The sequence below is a fragment of the Papio anubis genome, chromosome 6 (genome assembly GCF_008728515.1).
Source record: "Papio anubis isolate 15944 chromosome 6, Panubis1.0, whole genome shotgun sequence".
NCBI lineage: Eukaryota > Metazoa > Chordata > Mammalia > Primates > Cercopithecidae > Papio > Papio anubis.
In genome coordinates this window covers 12,000,649-12,014,546 of record NC_044981.1, presented here as the reverse complement: position 1 = coordinate 12,014,546, position 13,898 = coordinate 12,000,649, and the positions used below count along the sequence as shown (strand labels likewise).

Here is a 13,898-nt window from a genome sequence, read left to right as displayed (position 1 = left end):
TTCCTTCCCTAAATCATCATTCTGCTTGACTCCGAACTGCGTCCCCTACAATGGAGACAAAATGATGACTCCCTACCTCTGTGGAATCTTCCTAGTGTTCATTTCTCGCCACAGTATATAGTTATGTGTTTCCCTATCACCTCTCCACACTCCTTTTGGGATCTGTGTTTTATCATCATTTTATTGCTATCACAGGAACATGAAGTACATGAAGGTGGTAACAAACATGTGCTGAGTTGTACATTTATTTGATACAGAAAGGAAAAGGGCCTATGGCCTGCAAATCTGCATTTCTCAGGATAGTCATTTTATTTAGAATGTTATAAATATATATTTTAAATATGAAAAATGTTTAATATTTATGACCTAATAAATAACACCTTAAGATCAATCATGTACTCCTTCCTTCAACAAACATTTGGGCTGCCATTAGCTGCCAGAAACTGTGCTGGGCTAGGGCTGCTGCTTGCCTATATGCTGCACTTGTGCAAACTAGAACAGGGTGCCCTCCCTGGACAGATAAAGCAGGGCCCATGTTTCCAAATGCTCACCTCAGCTGGCACCCTTGGGTCTGGAGGCTTTTCCTACAGTAATAAATGAGAGTGAGTCTCTGGAGAGTTCAGATTCTAGTGATGGAGATAGGCAAACACACATTCAATTTTCAACGTTTTCTATATGACTGTAAAAAATCTGATTTCCATAGACTACACTTAATGTTCTCATGTAAATCTCCACCTCATTGAACACTGGTTACTATAATCATCAGTTTGAACTTGGGCTGAGGCACCCGCCTGAGGCAACAGAGATTTCTAGACAGGAAACAAGTACTATTTCCAGATTCACAGAGGCCATAAAATTGACTACATTTTCAAAGATCACCTTATGGTAACTAGTCAAGTTGATTTTACCAAGAAACATTTCAAATTAATCTATTTGATTTTTAAGTCACTTTTCCCCCTACATATACTTCAGAATTTTTTTTTTCTGTAATGATAAATATTTCATAAAATACCATACTCAGTTTGGAATTATTTGCTTTAATAGCTCTTTTTTTAACACTACTACCTGCTTATCTCCTGAAGTTTAATATAAAAGATAATTGCTATTCACCATTGATAAAACACATGAGAACAATACAAATCTTTTTAAACAATAAGCAAGAATACACTTACTTTTCTACTATTAAAAGTATTTGCAGTTGGGGGAAAACACACACTTTTCTCTCTCTATGTGAAATGTGTTATCATATACACATTTCTGAGCCATTGCTTCTTTGTGGAAAATAACTTAATTTGCCTCTGGCTTCTGCAAGTAACGGTCTGAGTGAATGCCTACAATTCTCTTCACTTCTTATCTTGTTAATCTAACTGATGGAGCAGTACAAAAATAAACCTCAAAAGAACTATGGAGGGGGAATGGAAAAAAAACATAAAATTCATAATGATCCAGTTGGAAAAGAATATTTAACCATTCATTTCAGATTCCTTGACCCAAATATGGTTCCCATCAACAAACAGCAACTTTCAGCCTTTAATACCCCATCTAATGGTCTGGAAGGAAGGACTGTAATTTCATCAAATTCAATTAATTCATTCAACAGATATTTATTACGTATCTCCTGAGAGACAGGAATTGTGCAGGACTTCATGTGGAATTGTTCATGTGGAAATGAACAAGAGAAACAGAGCTCGCCACCAGGCAGGGTCAACATCTAACAAACTGCCAATCCCGTCAACAAAGAGATACTTTACTAAAAGATTTACGGCAAGCCTTACTTCTACTTAATGCAAAGCCTTACCTCTTAGATTTCTGGGATGAATCTGTTTAGTTCGAGGCATCTTCTTTGAATCAGGGGTTTCTTTTTCTTCTTAAAAACTCTAGATAAAGCAAGTCACCAAAAGGCAGCTCCATAAACTCAACATACATCAATTAATCCATGTGCTAAAAAAAGAAAAAGAAAAAAAAAAAAACAAAGAAGCACATTTTACTACCTCAGAAGAGAAAGATACTTTAAAAGTTATTGCCTAGCAGGGCACAAACCTAAACTCAAGAAAAAGTAACCAAGCTGGGCACCACTGCAAAAGATTACTCACTAACTTTTAATTAAACAGAGATCATTTTGTCAATATCTGGGACTTCTCATTAAGAAAACAGAAAAAAATCACAGTATCTTTATCCCACAAGAGTAGAAAAACTCACTTTGTGTTTTAAAACGACAATACCAGGAACAAGTAAAGTATCACATCAGGCTACAAAAGGATTATGTTATGCATACATAGTAAATCTGCCCATTCACAGGGGCAGGGACAATGTCTTGTTCATCTTGTTTTAGTTAACTCAGTTAATACAAGGGGTTCCTACTGTGGCTGCTCCAGTTATTCAAGACCTCTAGGTTCATGGTAGGACCACACTTTCTGCCTCACTGTGTTTCCCAGGAACGTGTGTGGAACTGTAGCTAACGACCTGTGAGTGGATGAGACTTCACTTTCAGGCTGGAGCATTTAGTTATTATCACAGCATGATCCTCCAGAGTTCTTCTCTCGCTGCCATGGGATCAGGACTGCTCCAGACAGCAAATCTGACACCACCACAAAGTCAAGCTCTAGCTAACCCATGTGATTGCACAGCATATGCCAGAAACACTTTCTTGTTTGCTTAAGTGAGGTTTGAGAGTTATTTGTTACTGCAGCATAACCTAGCCTGTCCTGACTTACACATTTTAAAACACAGTGATCTGAAATACAATAGGCCAAGACAAGAATGACCCAAAACAGGATCACCCATCTCCCCAAATCAGCCACCTCAGATTCTTCCACAAGATTCTCAAGGATCTTAAAGCTGAAATTTTAACTTACTGCAAGAAAACTGATAAGCAAAGCCTACTGTCACTGTTAAACATGAAACAATGTTTAGTCATTAAGCAAAGACACAAGAATAGAACAGTAGGGCTTAAAGCTTTTGTTATATGTGGCACTGTACAAGAGAACACTTATGAGCACCTACTATGTGCTTATGTACTTTCTACACATTCCCTAATTTAATCTGTTAACTAGGAACGTAGCTATCATTTACTCATTTTACAGATTAAAAAAAAAATAGGAGGATAAGTAATTTGTCCAAGATCAGCAACTAAAGAATGTGGTACTACATGACTCAGTTATATCCAGTGCTTATTTCTTTCGTGGAGCTGATAACATCTACTTTCAGGATTTCTTTCAAGAGGCACAGCAAGTCATGACTACTTATCTTGGTGTCAAACCAGAGTGGGTTCAAAGCCAGGCTTTACCCCTTACTGTGTGGCCTTGTTCAGGTTACTTAACCTCTCTGAAGATCAGATTTCCCAAATGTAAAACTAGGAAATACTATCCACCTCAGAAGGTTGTTATAAGGACTAAACTAAACACTGTAGACGCTTTGCCTGTCACACAAAAACGCTGAACTATTAATTCTCCCTAAGAAAGCCTATATGGGAAGAAATGCATCTAACATCCCAGTATAAGGTTTTAGAAATTTATGGTTTCATTATAGCAAAGAAATAGAAGGTAAAGAACGTTACAATTAACTTCAGTATTTTATCCCTGATCTGGCTGTATGTCAGCTCAGCACAATATTATTTGCAATTTTTAACCACATGGGAAAATAATACAAAAAATGATGGTCTAACTATTTCATCTAGCATTGTGCTAAGTGATCTATAAAAGATATGGTTTCTCAACTCCTTGCACCAAAGAAACATCCACTATCTAATTCAGGAAGGTTCTGATTCAATAAAGAATTGATATGCATCTGTACCAAATAAATTGTATGAATGCTTAATACGTTCCTTATTAAACTTAAAGCTTTTAAATGGTAACGATATTTGGAAGTTTTTAAAGCGTGAACTCTGACTGTAATCCAATCATGTGATCCCATGGGATCCGGAGCATAAATGTAAAATATGCACATTCCCTGTCCGTAAAGGCTTTCTGCTACCCCGTTCACCGCCTACCCACTGTCCCTAGCTGTCCATCCCCTGTTTAAATCCTTGTGGGGGTAAGTGGATATTTCTAAAGACAGCAGCATTGTAGCGACTAGGACGAGTGATAAACCGTTCCTTTAAGGGAAAGAATTAAATTCTACATGGAGCAAAAACATGACACGATCAAAAAGCGTAAAGACAGTTGCAAGGAGAAAAAACATGAATGAATGTGGAGGGCGGAGCCTGGGAAAACCCCTCTGCAACGCTGCACTGAACAAAGCGCTTCGCATGCCAGGAGGAGGGGGGAATGGAAGTGCCAGCTCAGGAAGGAGCCTGGAGTGGATGCAGAGAGCTGAGGAGGAGGAGGAGGACGAGATGAGGCGAGCGCGGCAGCCCTGAGACTCCTCCTCGCCGCCAGCGCCGCCGCCGCCCCCTCCCCTCTCCAGCCAGCAACTCCTTCCCGAGCCCGACCCCAAGGCGAGCCCGAGCCGACCCGCGCCCCAACCCACCGCCCCGTTCCCAACTGCTGCAGGCGCGCACTCCCAACCCGGAAAGAAACTACCCAGGTGGCCGGGAGTAAACAGGCACTTAGAGCAAAGAACGAAAGGGAAAGAAAGCCACAAAGCCGGGAGGTTGGGATGCCGAGGCCTGGTCTCCCTCACCCCCCACCCCTCTTGCAAAATGCGTCTGCGGCTGGAAGGCGGCTGGGGAGGCTGGGTCCCTCTGTACCTGCTCGGCTCGCGCGGGGCGAGGGCGCCCAGAAGTGCCAAGTGTCTCCCGCACGCAGCCATCCCCTCTGCAAGGTCGGCGGTTGCACACACACGCACACACACACACACACGCGCGCCCGCACGCCCCCCGCCCGCCGAGGGGATGTGCTCCTGCCCCCCTCCCCGCTCCGCCCCGCCGCCCTCCCCAGCTGCAGCGCCCCCGCCGCGGAGCCCGCGCCGAACCTGCTGCCAGGACGCCCGGCGGAGCCGCTGCCGCTGCAGCCGGCCCTGGAGCTGCGCTGCTGATGGCGGCGGCCGCGGCTCGGGATCTCCGCGACCCCCGCGCGGCGGCGGCGGCGGCGGCGGCGGCGCCTGGGATCCCTCCTTCACTTGACAACCCCAAACACAAACATAACCTCCTCCGGCGGCCGCCGCTCCCGGGTCCCCCGCTCCGTCCGCCACCCCGCCGCCGCCCAGCAGCCGCCACGCTGAAGGCCGGCGACTGGCGCTCACACCACCCAGCGCTGAAATATTAAACAGGGGAGCGGGCCGGGGGGCGGGGGGGGAGCGCGGGGCGCGCGGGCGGGGGCCGCAGCCGCCGGGCGGAGGAGGCGGCGAAGCTCGCCGGCGCCCCAAGCCACGGCATGATCGCGGCCGCCAGGGAGCCGGGCAGCCGGGCTGGGGGGCGCGCGCCGCGGCAAGGCGGGCAGGCAGACCCTGGGGCCGCGGGGCCCGGGGCCGGGAAGACGGGCGCGGGCTTTACCTCTCCCCCAGGGCAGAGTAGGGCACGTTTAGCGTCTTTGGGGCCGGCGGGAGGAACGCTGGCCCGGCGGCGCGGGGGAGGCAGGGCGAAGGTCGGAGGCTTTCCCGCGGGTGGGCGGGGCGGCAGGGGATCCCCGGGGGCGGGAGGAGGGGAGGCCGCGGGCGGCGACGCGCGGGCGGGGGAGGGGGCGTCCCCGTGGTGGCTGGGGTTGAGGCCGGGGCGAGGGGCGGGGGGACGCCCAGGCGCCGGGGCCCAGCTGGGCCGGCGCGGCCGCCAGCTCTGCCCGGAGGTAGGGGCAGGATGGGCGCCCGGCCCGGCACGAACCCGGAGCCAGTGCCCCGGGTCTCCCCGGCAGGGCGGGCCCCAGACCGCGCCGGCCCCGCCACCCACCCGCCGCTTCGCCCCTCCCCGCCCCGCCCGGCCGAGCCGCCGCAGGGACGGGAGGGGGGAGCGGGAGGAGGTGGCAGCGCGGCCCGGGGGGGGGGGGGCGGGGTTAGGGACGCGGGGGGCGGGAGCCAGGGGTCGCGACGCCTGGGGAGCCAGCACCCGGCGGGGGCGGAGGGGCGGACCCGGCCAGTCACGCGGTCCCGGGAAGGCCTGGCCGGGTCGCTCAGTTGGGGGCGGTTGGTCCGGGAAGAGGGGCGGGGCGGGCGGGGCCGTAGTTTCTCTTTACCGTCTCTTTACTTTCTACAGCAGGATGTGGGCCGGCCGCTGACGTCATGGGGTCTCCCGGCCCCGCCCCTCGCCCGGGCCGAATGGGGGAGGGGGAGGCTCAGGGGCGGGGGGGACCCCAAGGGGGTTTCCTCAGCAACGCGTAGAAGGAAGGGGAAAGTCATTGTGAAACTTGAAACTCATTAACTTTGAAAAACAACTTTTAAAAAAAAGGAGGGGGGCGGGGTGTTGGTTTGGAGAGTGGAAGGGGACATATTATTAACCCTGAACTGAAACCACTTTTTGGTGGCGGATGTTCTATTAAAAGAGCGAGGAAAGCCAAGGTTATTCCAGAGGCCGCTCCAAAGCCCCGCTGGTGCTTCCCAGTGCCGAAGCTGCGAGCGCAATTAACCCCTGCCTGACAGCCTGACAGCTTATAGGGCCGACCCGGGAGGGGACTTCGGGGACAGAAAAGGGGGTGCGGGGCTGGTCGTCGGACGTGGGCTCCAGGGACGCAGGGGAGAGCGTGAAAGGGGAAGAGGGAGTAATTAGCATGAACCAGGGTGTGACCCCGGCTGCTAGAAAGCAGTAGAGGAAGCAAGGAGTGGAAATCCATGGCAAAGCAGTGAAGAGGGGCTGAACCGGGGTTACGAAGAAGGTTTTCAGGGTTGGACCTAAAGAACGTTCGCAGTTTGGGGCACAGAAATTCAACACGTCCACCTCAAGAAGCAGGCAAAAGTGGCTGGTTTAACGGGCCACCTCAAACTTGAGAGGAATAAGGTGAAACAAAACTGATGAAAAAAAAAAAAAAAAAATCCCTGATGAAACTAAACTGTTTTCCCCTTTTAAGGAATAAAAATGCTAAACGACCATACACCCACTAAGACAGCTGGCCATCTGTGCAAACTTGAATTGTTTTGTTCCCGTGGGCTTCCATAACGACGTCTAGGTTTTTCCTGCTAGAGTTGACCCCTAAAATTCCCCTGAGGAAATCGTACCTCTGGCTCATTTGAGCTAAGAAAAGCTCAAACCACCAGAATGGGAATGATTAAAAATGGAATACTCAGTAATGGCGAGTGTGTAGCCAAAAATAATATCATGTAAAGGGAGAAATATGCCTACTACAAAGTAAATTTGGTTATAAAAGCAAAGATCATCCAACTGTGTACATGTACAATTATGTCTAGCATACTAATGCTAACCCTACAATGAAATAATGCAATTTTTATTTTCACTGTGATATAACCATCTCTCTTTTGTGAAATGAAACGATATCCAATAGGTTGCAATCACCAAAAAAGTATATAATGTAACTTCCCAACTGGGTTATTTGAATCAAAAAATAAACATGCGTTTAACTGTGAACGTATAGCTATTAATCTGTCAGGAGTAAGGTAATTTGATAATGAGTGGAGTTTGTATCACTTCGGAAGTGAAAAATGCTAACTGAATGAATAACGTTTAACCCAAGAATTGTTGAGCACAACATACTGTCAACACAATGTTTATGTAGGATTCAGCATTACTACGAACTTTCCAACAAAACATCCATGCAATTTTGAATTATAATAGGTAAATTTTGACATTTCAACTATTTCCTTGAGCAGCAAACAGATATTAAACTTTTATTTGAAATATATACAATACAGAATAGTTTCCTAGTAAGTTTTTGAATTTTCTAAATGCAGTTGTTTTCCTAATTCTGCCTTCACTTCTTCCTAGATATCAGGATGCAGGGAAATCTGGCTATACTATAAAGTAGCTTCTTTAGGCTTGTTTTGTGGCAAATCCAATATATTTTCTCAAAATGTATCAAATAAACAGAGCGTGGGAAAAAAAAATGAAGCAGAGGGTGAATGTAGAGGATGAATGTGAATGGTAAACTGCAGTTTCAACTGTCAAAAATCCTAGGACAATGGGGGAGCGAGTGACCATTCTCTGCCCCCCAAAAAGAGGGGGCTCCAAGGGAACCATTTCTCTATGGCTCCATCCCCACCGGCCGCGTGAATGCTTCTGGAGCCCCCCTTCGGGAAAGTGGGGTTCGAGGGAGGACAGTGTCACTGAAAAGCTCAACACACGTTTTCCTTGGCGAACAGTTTGGAGAGGGCACAAAGTCCACCCCGGCCCCGCGTCCACTGGGCCCGCGCCACCCTGCCCGCCCCCGCCGCTGCGTCCACGGCTCCGGTTCCCACGCGGCCGCCCGGCCTGGCCCGGCTCAGGCTCCCCCCTGGCGCGGCCCCGCGGCCCCGGCCCTCCGCCCAGCGCGCGGCCCGGCAGCGCTGCCGCCACCGCCACCGCCACGCGGAGATCCCGGAGGTTCCTCCCCGCCGGCCGCCGGGTCACGCCGCCCGTCCCTCCCCTCGGCCCTCCGCCCTCCGCCCTCCGCGCGTGCTGGGCTTTCCCGTCCACCGGCCGAATCCCCTCCTCCTCTGGACGATCCGGCGACAAAACCTTCCCCGCACGCCCTGCCAACTCTGCCCCACGCCCAGGTTCTTCCCAAGCCAGGCGTTAGACAAAAGAACCGAGAGAAAAACTTACCCGAACTGCAACGCAAAAGTCTGATCCAAAGCTTCCTGGGTTTAACTTTTAATTTTAAAAACAACAAAAGCAGAAACCAAAAGCCTCCTAGGTTGCAAGTGGGCGTGAGAGGAAATGCTAGAGGGAGGCGCTTCATTCCCCGGGCTGCCTGTGCCCCCCTTTCTGGCCCCTGCCCGGGGCTTTGATGTTATCTAGTGCACCGCCTCCATCGGTTTCTACCTTGGGCTCTGCGCCGCTGAGAAGATAGACAGATCTTCCGCACTTCATATGCAGGTTCTGAGAGAGGCAAGCAGGTAGTCGCGGCAAAGGACCCACACTCCTTAGCCCCGCAATGAAAGAGGAACATCTGCACGGGCTTCCCGTTGCTACCTGGACTGAAATGAACAATACCCCTCTAGTGATCCTGGAGACTTACACCATGTGGTCTTTCCTGTTAGACGCACAGAGGGAGGCCTCCTACATTAGATTCATTTTCCCTCCACCCGTAGCACAAACTTGTAAGATGGTGGTGGAGTATGTTTCCTGAGGCTTTGTTCGGGTTTTAGATCTCAGTTTGGAAGGTAAATATTATCTCCCTTCTGAGACAGTCCTGCAGCCTTGAAGAGACAAGAATAAACCTCTAAAAGCAACAAATTCTATAACATGCTTCACATACACCATAAATTCCCTTATGGGTCAAAATATCCGCACACCTTTCCCCTCACATTATGGAAAGCTTGTAACTGTTGATTTTCTCTTGTTTGGACACTAGCAGACACTGGATATAGTTTTTCATTAGGTTAGCAGTCTCGGGACCATCACTAACAAAGCACTACAAAGGATTTTTTTTTTTTTTTAACAGATTAGTCATAAAGAAGGATGGCAGTGTCTAGCAAGCAGGCTTACCTGTGCCTCCACTTTACACCAACAGAAGCTTGTGTTCAGGCCTTGCCCTCTGGGAGATTACAAATTAATGGAGACAGGATAAACACATGGAAAAATACCTAGAGGGAAATAAAAGATATAAGAGGCTTATAAACAGAGCCAATGAAAGTTGTACAGTTATTTACATGATCGCTGAGAGGCTTCCGCTTGAGTAGAGGACAGGGTGAGCAGAGTCCCATCCTGAGGGTGAGTTCTCAGTGGGATATTGAAGGAGAGAAAGTTCACGATTTGGCAGTGGTGGAAGTACAGCATTCTAGAGGAGGGAAATAACTGGAAGGTGAGAGCAAGTGAACTTGTGTGTGATGGTTTTTCCACCGAGAGCAGAACGTCTAAGCAAATGGGAAACAAGTAACACCCACACCACGACACTTTTGAGAGTGAAAGGGAAGGTATTAATAATTATACTTAGGGCCGGGCGCGGAGGCTCACACCTGTAATCCCAGCACTTTGGGAGGCCGAGGCGGGCGGATCACAAGGTCAGGAATCGAGACCATCCTGGATAACATGGTGAAACCCCGTCTCTACTAAAAATACAAAAATTAGCCAGGCGTGGTGGCGGACGCCTGTAGTCCCAGCTACTCGGAGGCTGAGGCAGGAGAATGGCGTGAACCCGGCAGGCAGAGCTTGCAGTGAGCCGAGATCGCGCCACTGCACTCCAGCCTAGGCGACAGAGCCAGACTCCGTCTCAAAAAAAAAAATATATATATATATATATATACACACACACTCAGATGAGAGGTGTACACCTGGATTGCCCCAGGGCCAATGGGAAGGATGGGTTCTCTGGTAATGAACTAGGAAGATAGAATGGGCAGGCAACAGGCAACCAGAGAAGAGCTGAATTAAGACATGATATTACAAACAGTTGGTAGCCGTTTGGAGACATCTGGCCTGAGAATGGTCTTTTTAAGGACAGTTATTGTTACTGATGGATTTAGGATCGATACGGAGGCTGGTTACAAAAACCGCAGTAACATTAGCAGTTGTAATAATGGTAGTGGTAGTAATCAACAGTTATCGAGAGCTTGCGACTTGCCATGTTTTCCTATATGAACTCATTGAATCCCTGCCATAAACCTACACTGTAGATGAAGCAACAGAGGCTTAGAAATGCTACATAGTCTTCCAGGAGCTACAGAGCTGGTAAATGATAGAGCTATGATGGGGATCAAGAAAATATTCAGATGCTCAAAGTTTAAAGATTATATTTTGTGAAAACCAGATTTCAATAACTGTATAATATTCTACATCAATGGAGCAAATAAGAAAAGGGAATTTTAAAAAGTTTTTCAAATTTCAATGTGTCATGAAAATGACGGTCATCCTGGCATGGTGTGAGGCTTAGGGGAAAGCAGATAAAATGTCTTCAATTTTAGCCATGTCTAGTTTTTAGAAAGATGATTTAATTCACATTTATGCCAGTACTGATACTGTTACCTGTAGGAGACATACTATTAGAGGAAACCACGTCTCATTGAAAAGCCTCTCTTTCAATGACAAGTAATGACAGTTTAATGGGTATTATTTGGTGTACTATCTGTAAAGAGGGGAAAGAAAACTAGATGTGATTGATACTTGCAGTTCCTGAAAGAATTCCTCATAAGCTATGTCCACAAGTGGCATACTGAGGAACCCTAGAAGAAGAATAGCATTCAATGAAAATGACCCAACCCTATCTGTAATCTAACAAGGTGGTATTTTTATTACAGTGGGCCCTGAGCTAATACAGTGTCCCACAGTTCTAGAGGCTGGGAGTTCAAGATCAAGGCATCGGCAAGGTTGGCTTTCTCTGAGGCCTCTCTTCTTGGCTTGTAGACTGCCACCTTCTCTCTGTGTCCTCACATGGCCTTTCCCAGATGTAGTGCATGTACAGAGAGAGGGAGGAAAAAGGAGAGAGAGAGGGAGAGAGAGAATGCGCACACTGGCTCTTTGGTGTCTCTTCTTTTAAGGTCGCTAATCCCATTAGATCAGGACCCCACCCTTATTACCTAATTTAACCTTAATTACCTCCTAAAGACTCTATCTCCAGATACAGTCACATTGGGGGTTAGGGCTTCAACATGTCAACTGGCATGCTGGGGGAACAAATCAGTTCCGTAGCAGATACCAAGAGTATATTTACATAGAATTGTAGGTAGAGTTGATGCCAGCCTAGGAAAGGGGCTTGTCAGTTGCTTGAGGAGGAGCTGAAGGACTTCATCCTAGACTTTCTTATTTCCATGAAGAATTACTCCTAAATAACTTGTTGTGTAAATATTCTTTCACATTTTTAGTAAAATGGTTGTCAAACTTCTTGTGGAAAGCCGTCTTGGTGCACACCTTTATTGCGCTATAAATAAAGTGATTTTGTCGATTGCCGAAGGATTTAAGGGTCTTATTTTCCCCATTGTAATCACAATCTGAACACAGGTAAATTAAACATGATCTGTCCTATCTCAAGTGTGGATACCTCCTCCCCTACCCCATAGTCTCCGCCTCATCCTTCCATTAATTTCCTTTATAAAATCGCACAGTCTACACTTATCTTATTGGTTTCCATGTTTATTATCTCTCAACCCTCCACTAGACTATGAGGGCCGTGAGTGTAGTGGCCACGCTTTGTTCCTCTCTGTCTCCCCAGCACCTAGAACAGTGCTGAAATAAATGTGTGTTGAATGAATGTTGTAGTTTGAGGCCTGCTTACCTTCCAGTTTAGTTGCTAAGCCTTTCATATCAACTTAACTGCTTTCTTGCTTTTTCATTTTTCTTTAAACATCCTTTTTAAAATTTCTGGACTCAAAGTTATTATATATAACAGAGTTAAAGGGGATCTGCTTATTTTATAGACTGGGAAGCCAATATAAGGAGTAGTCATGTGAAATAAATGACAGCATCACCAGGTGGTTCCTGGCAGAGCTTGACTAGAGAGCTCCCAGTCCATCCTCCCTCTCCCTTTCTTCCTGCTCCCAAATCCTTCCCCTTTTATGCCTTTCGTAATTGTCACCAGAAACTCCATTGCCTTTTGCTTGCTCTTAATCTTCATTCCTAGATTTTTTTTAAAAGTTTCTTCTCTGCTGTAGTTTTGATAGAGGTTCCATGGCTTAAACATGTAGTATGGATGGAAGGAAAGAAGGGAGGGAGGGAAGGAGAGAGGGAAAGAGTGAATATATGTGTATAAAATTAAGAAAACGCCAGGCACAATAGTTGACTCCTGTAATCGCTGCACTTTGGGAGTCTAAGAGGGGCCGATTGCTTGAGCCAGGAGTTTGAGACCAGCTGGGCAACATGGGGTAACCCTGTCTCTAAAAAAAATACAAAAAATTAGCCAGGCATGGTGGCGTGCACCTGTAGTTCCAGCTGCTTAGGAGGCTGAGTTGGGAGGATCCCTTGAGCCTGGGAAATCAAGGCTGCAATGAGCTGTGATCGCACCACTGCACTCCAGCCTGGGCTACAGAACGAGACCCTCTCTCCAAAAAAAAGAAAAAAAGAAATTAAGAAAAAATATGGCAGAGTAAGGGTTCAAAAAAGTGATTTATAAGAAAAACTATGAAACATGTACTTCTGGCTTATTCAATCCGCATTCCTTACCTTTTCTGAGTTGCTATGATATTTTATTTAAAGAGGGTTAAAAATCAGGCATATTTTCAGTAACTAACAGAGAACTGCTTAGTAATATTCTTCTGCCCTAGAGACAATTTACCAGTTCCAGAGTCTCCTACTAATAAAGAGTATATATTATGCACATACAAAGAGGCAACATCGTGACTAAAAGCATGGGCTTAAGAGCCAGCAAGCCTGGGTTGAAGCCCAGATCTGCCAGCTGCATAATTTGGGGCTATTTTTTTGACCTTCCTGTGCCTCCGTTTTCTGATCTGTAAAGTAAATGCAATTGGAGTCTTCACAGAATAGCTGTGAATATTAGATGAATTGGTGTTTGGAAAGTGCTGAAACAGTGCCTATCACATAGTTACAATGATCCCTCAGTGTTGACCAATGCTTTATTACATGTTTCCCACCAGACTAAGTGTGCTTTACATGTGTTATGCTTTAAACCTTGAAATAAGTCTCTGGAGACTTATCCCGAGAGGACCTGACAACCAAATCTAACACGATCCTCGATGGGATCCTGGAATAGAGAGAAGACATTAATGGAAAAACTGTTGACATCCAGATAAAGTCTGGAGTGTAGTTAATAGTAATGTCCCAATGTCAATTTCTTATTTTTGACAAATGTATCCTGGTAATGTAAGATGTTAACAATGAAGTAAAAAGTAAGCGCATATGTACAGGGCTCTCTGTACAATCTTTATAAATTTTCTGTAAAGCTAAAATTATTCCAAAATGAAGTTTATTTTTTAAAAGCACCAATAACCTG

General features: G+C 46.7%; 1 protein-coding gene across 7 annotated transcripts in view; it reads right to left on the bottom strand.

The window, feature by feature from the left end:
• The window catches only part of HIVEP1 (HIVEP zinc finger 1), a 221,581-nt gene that overhangs the window by 146,276 nt on the left and 61,407 nt on the right, over nucleotides 1-13,898 (bottom strand). For 2 of the 7 annotated variants that reach the window (XM_021937002.2, XM_021937004.2), the window contains exons 1-2: nucleotides 8,621-8,735; nucleotides 1,799-1,941 (exon numbers count right to left, since the gene is read on the bottom strand). In XM_021937002.2, the coding sequence (XP_021792694.2) occupies nucleotides 1,799-1,838 (40 nt within the window). In that variant the 5' untranslated portion in view covers nucleotides 1,839-1,941; nucleotides 8,621-8,735. Of the gene's footprint in view, nucleotides 1-1,798; nucleotides 1,942-4,687; nucleotides 4,817-4,911; nucleotides 5,381-5,431; nucleotides 5,554-8,620; nucleotides 9,604-13,898 lie in introns of those variants that run through there. The other 5 variants (XM_031666913.1, XM_031666914.1, XM_031666915.1 and 2 more) reach the window with 4 other exon arrangements.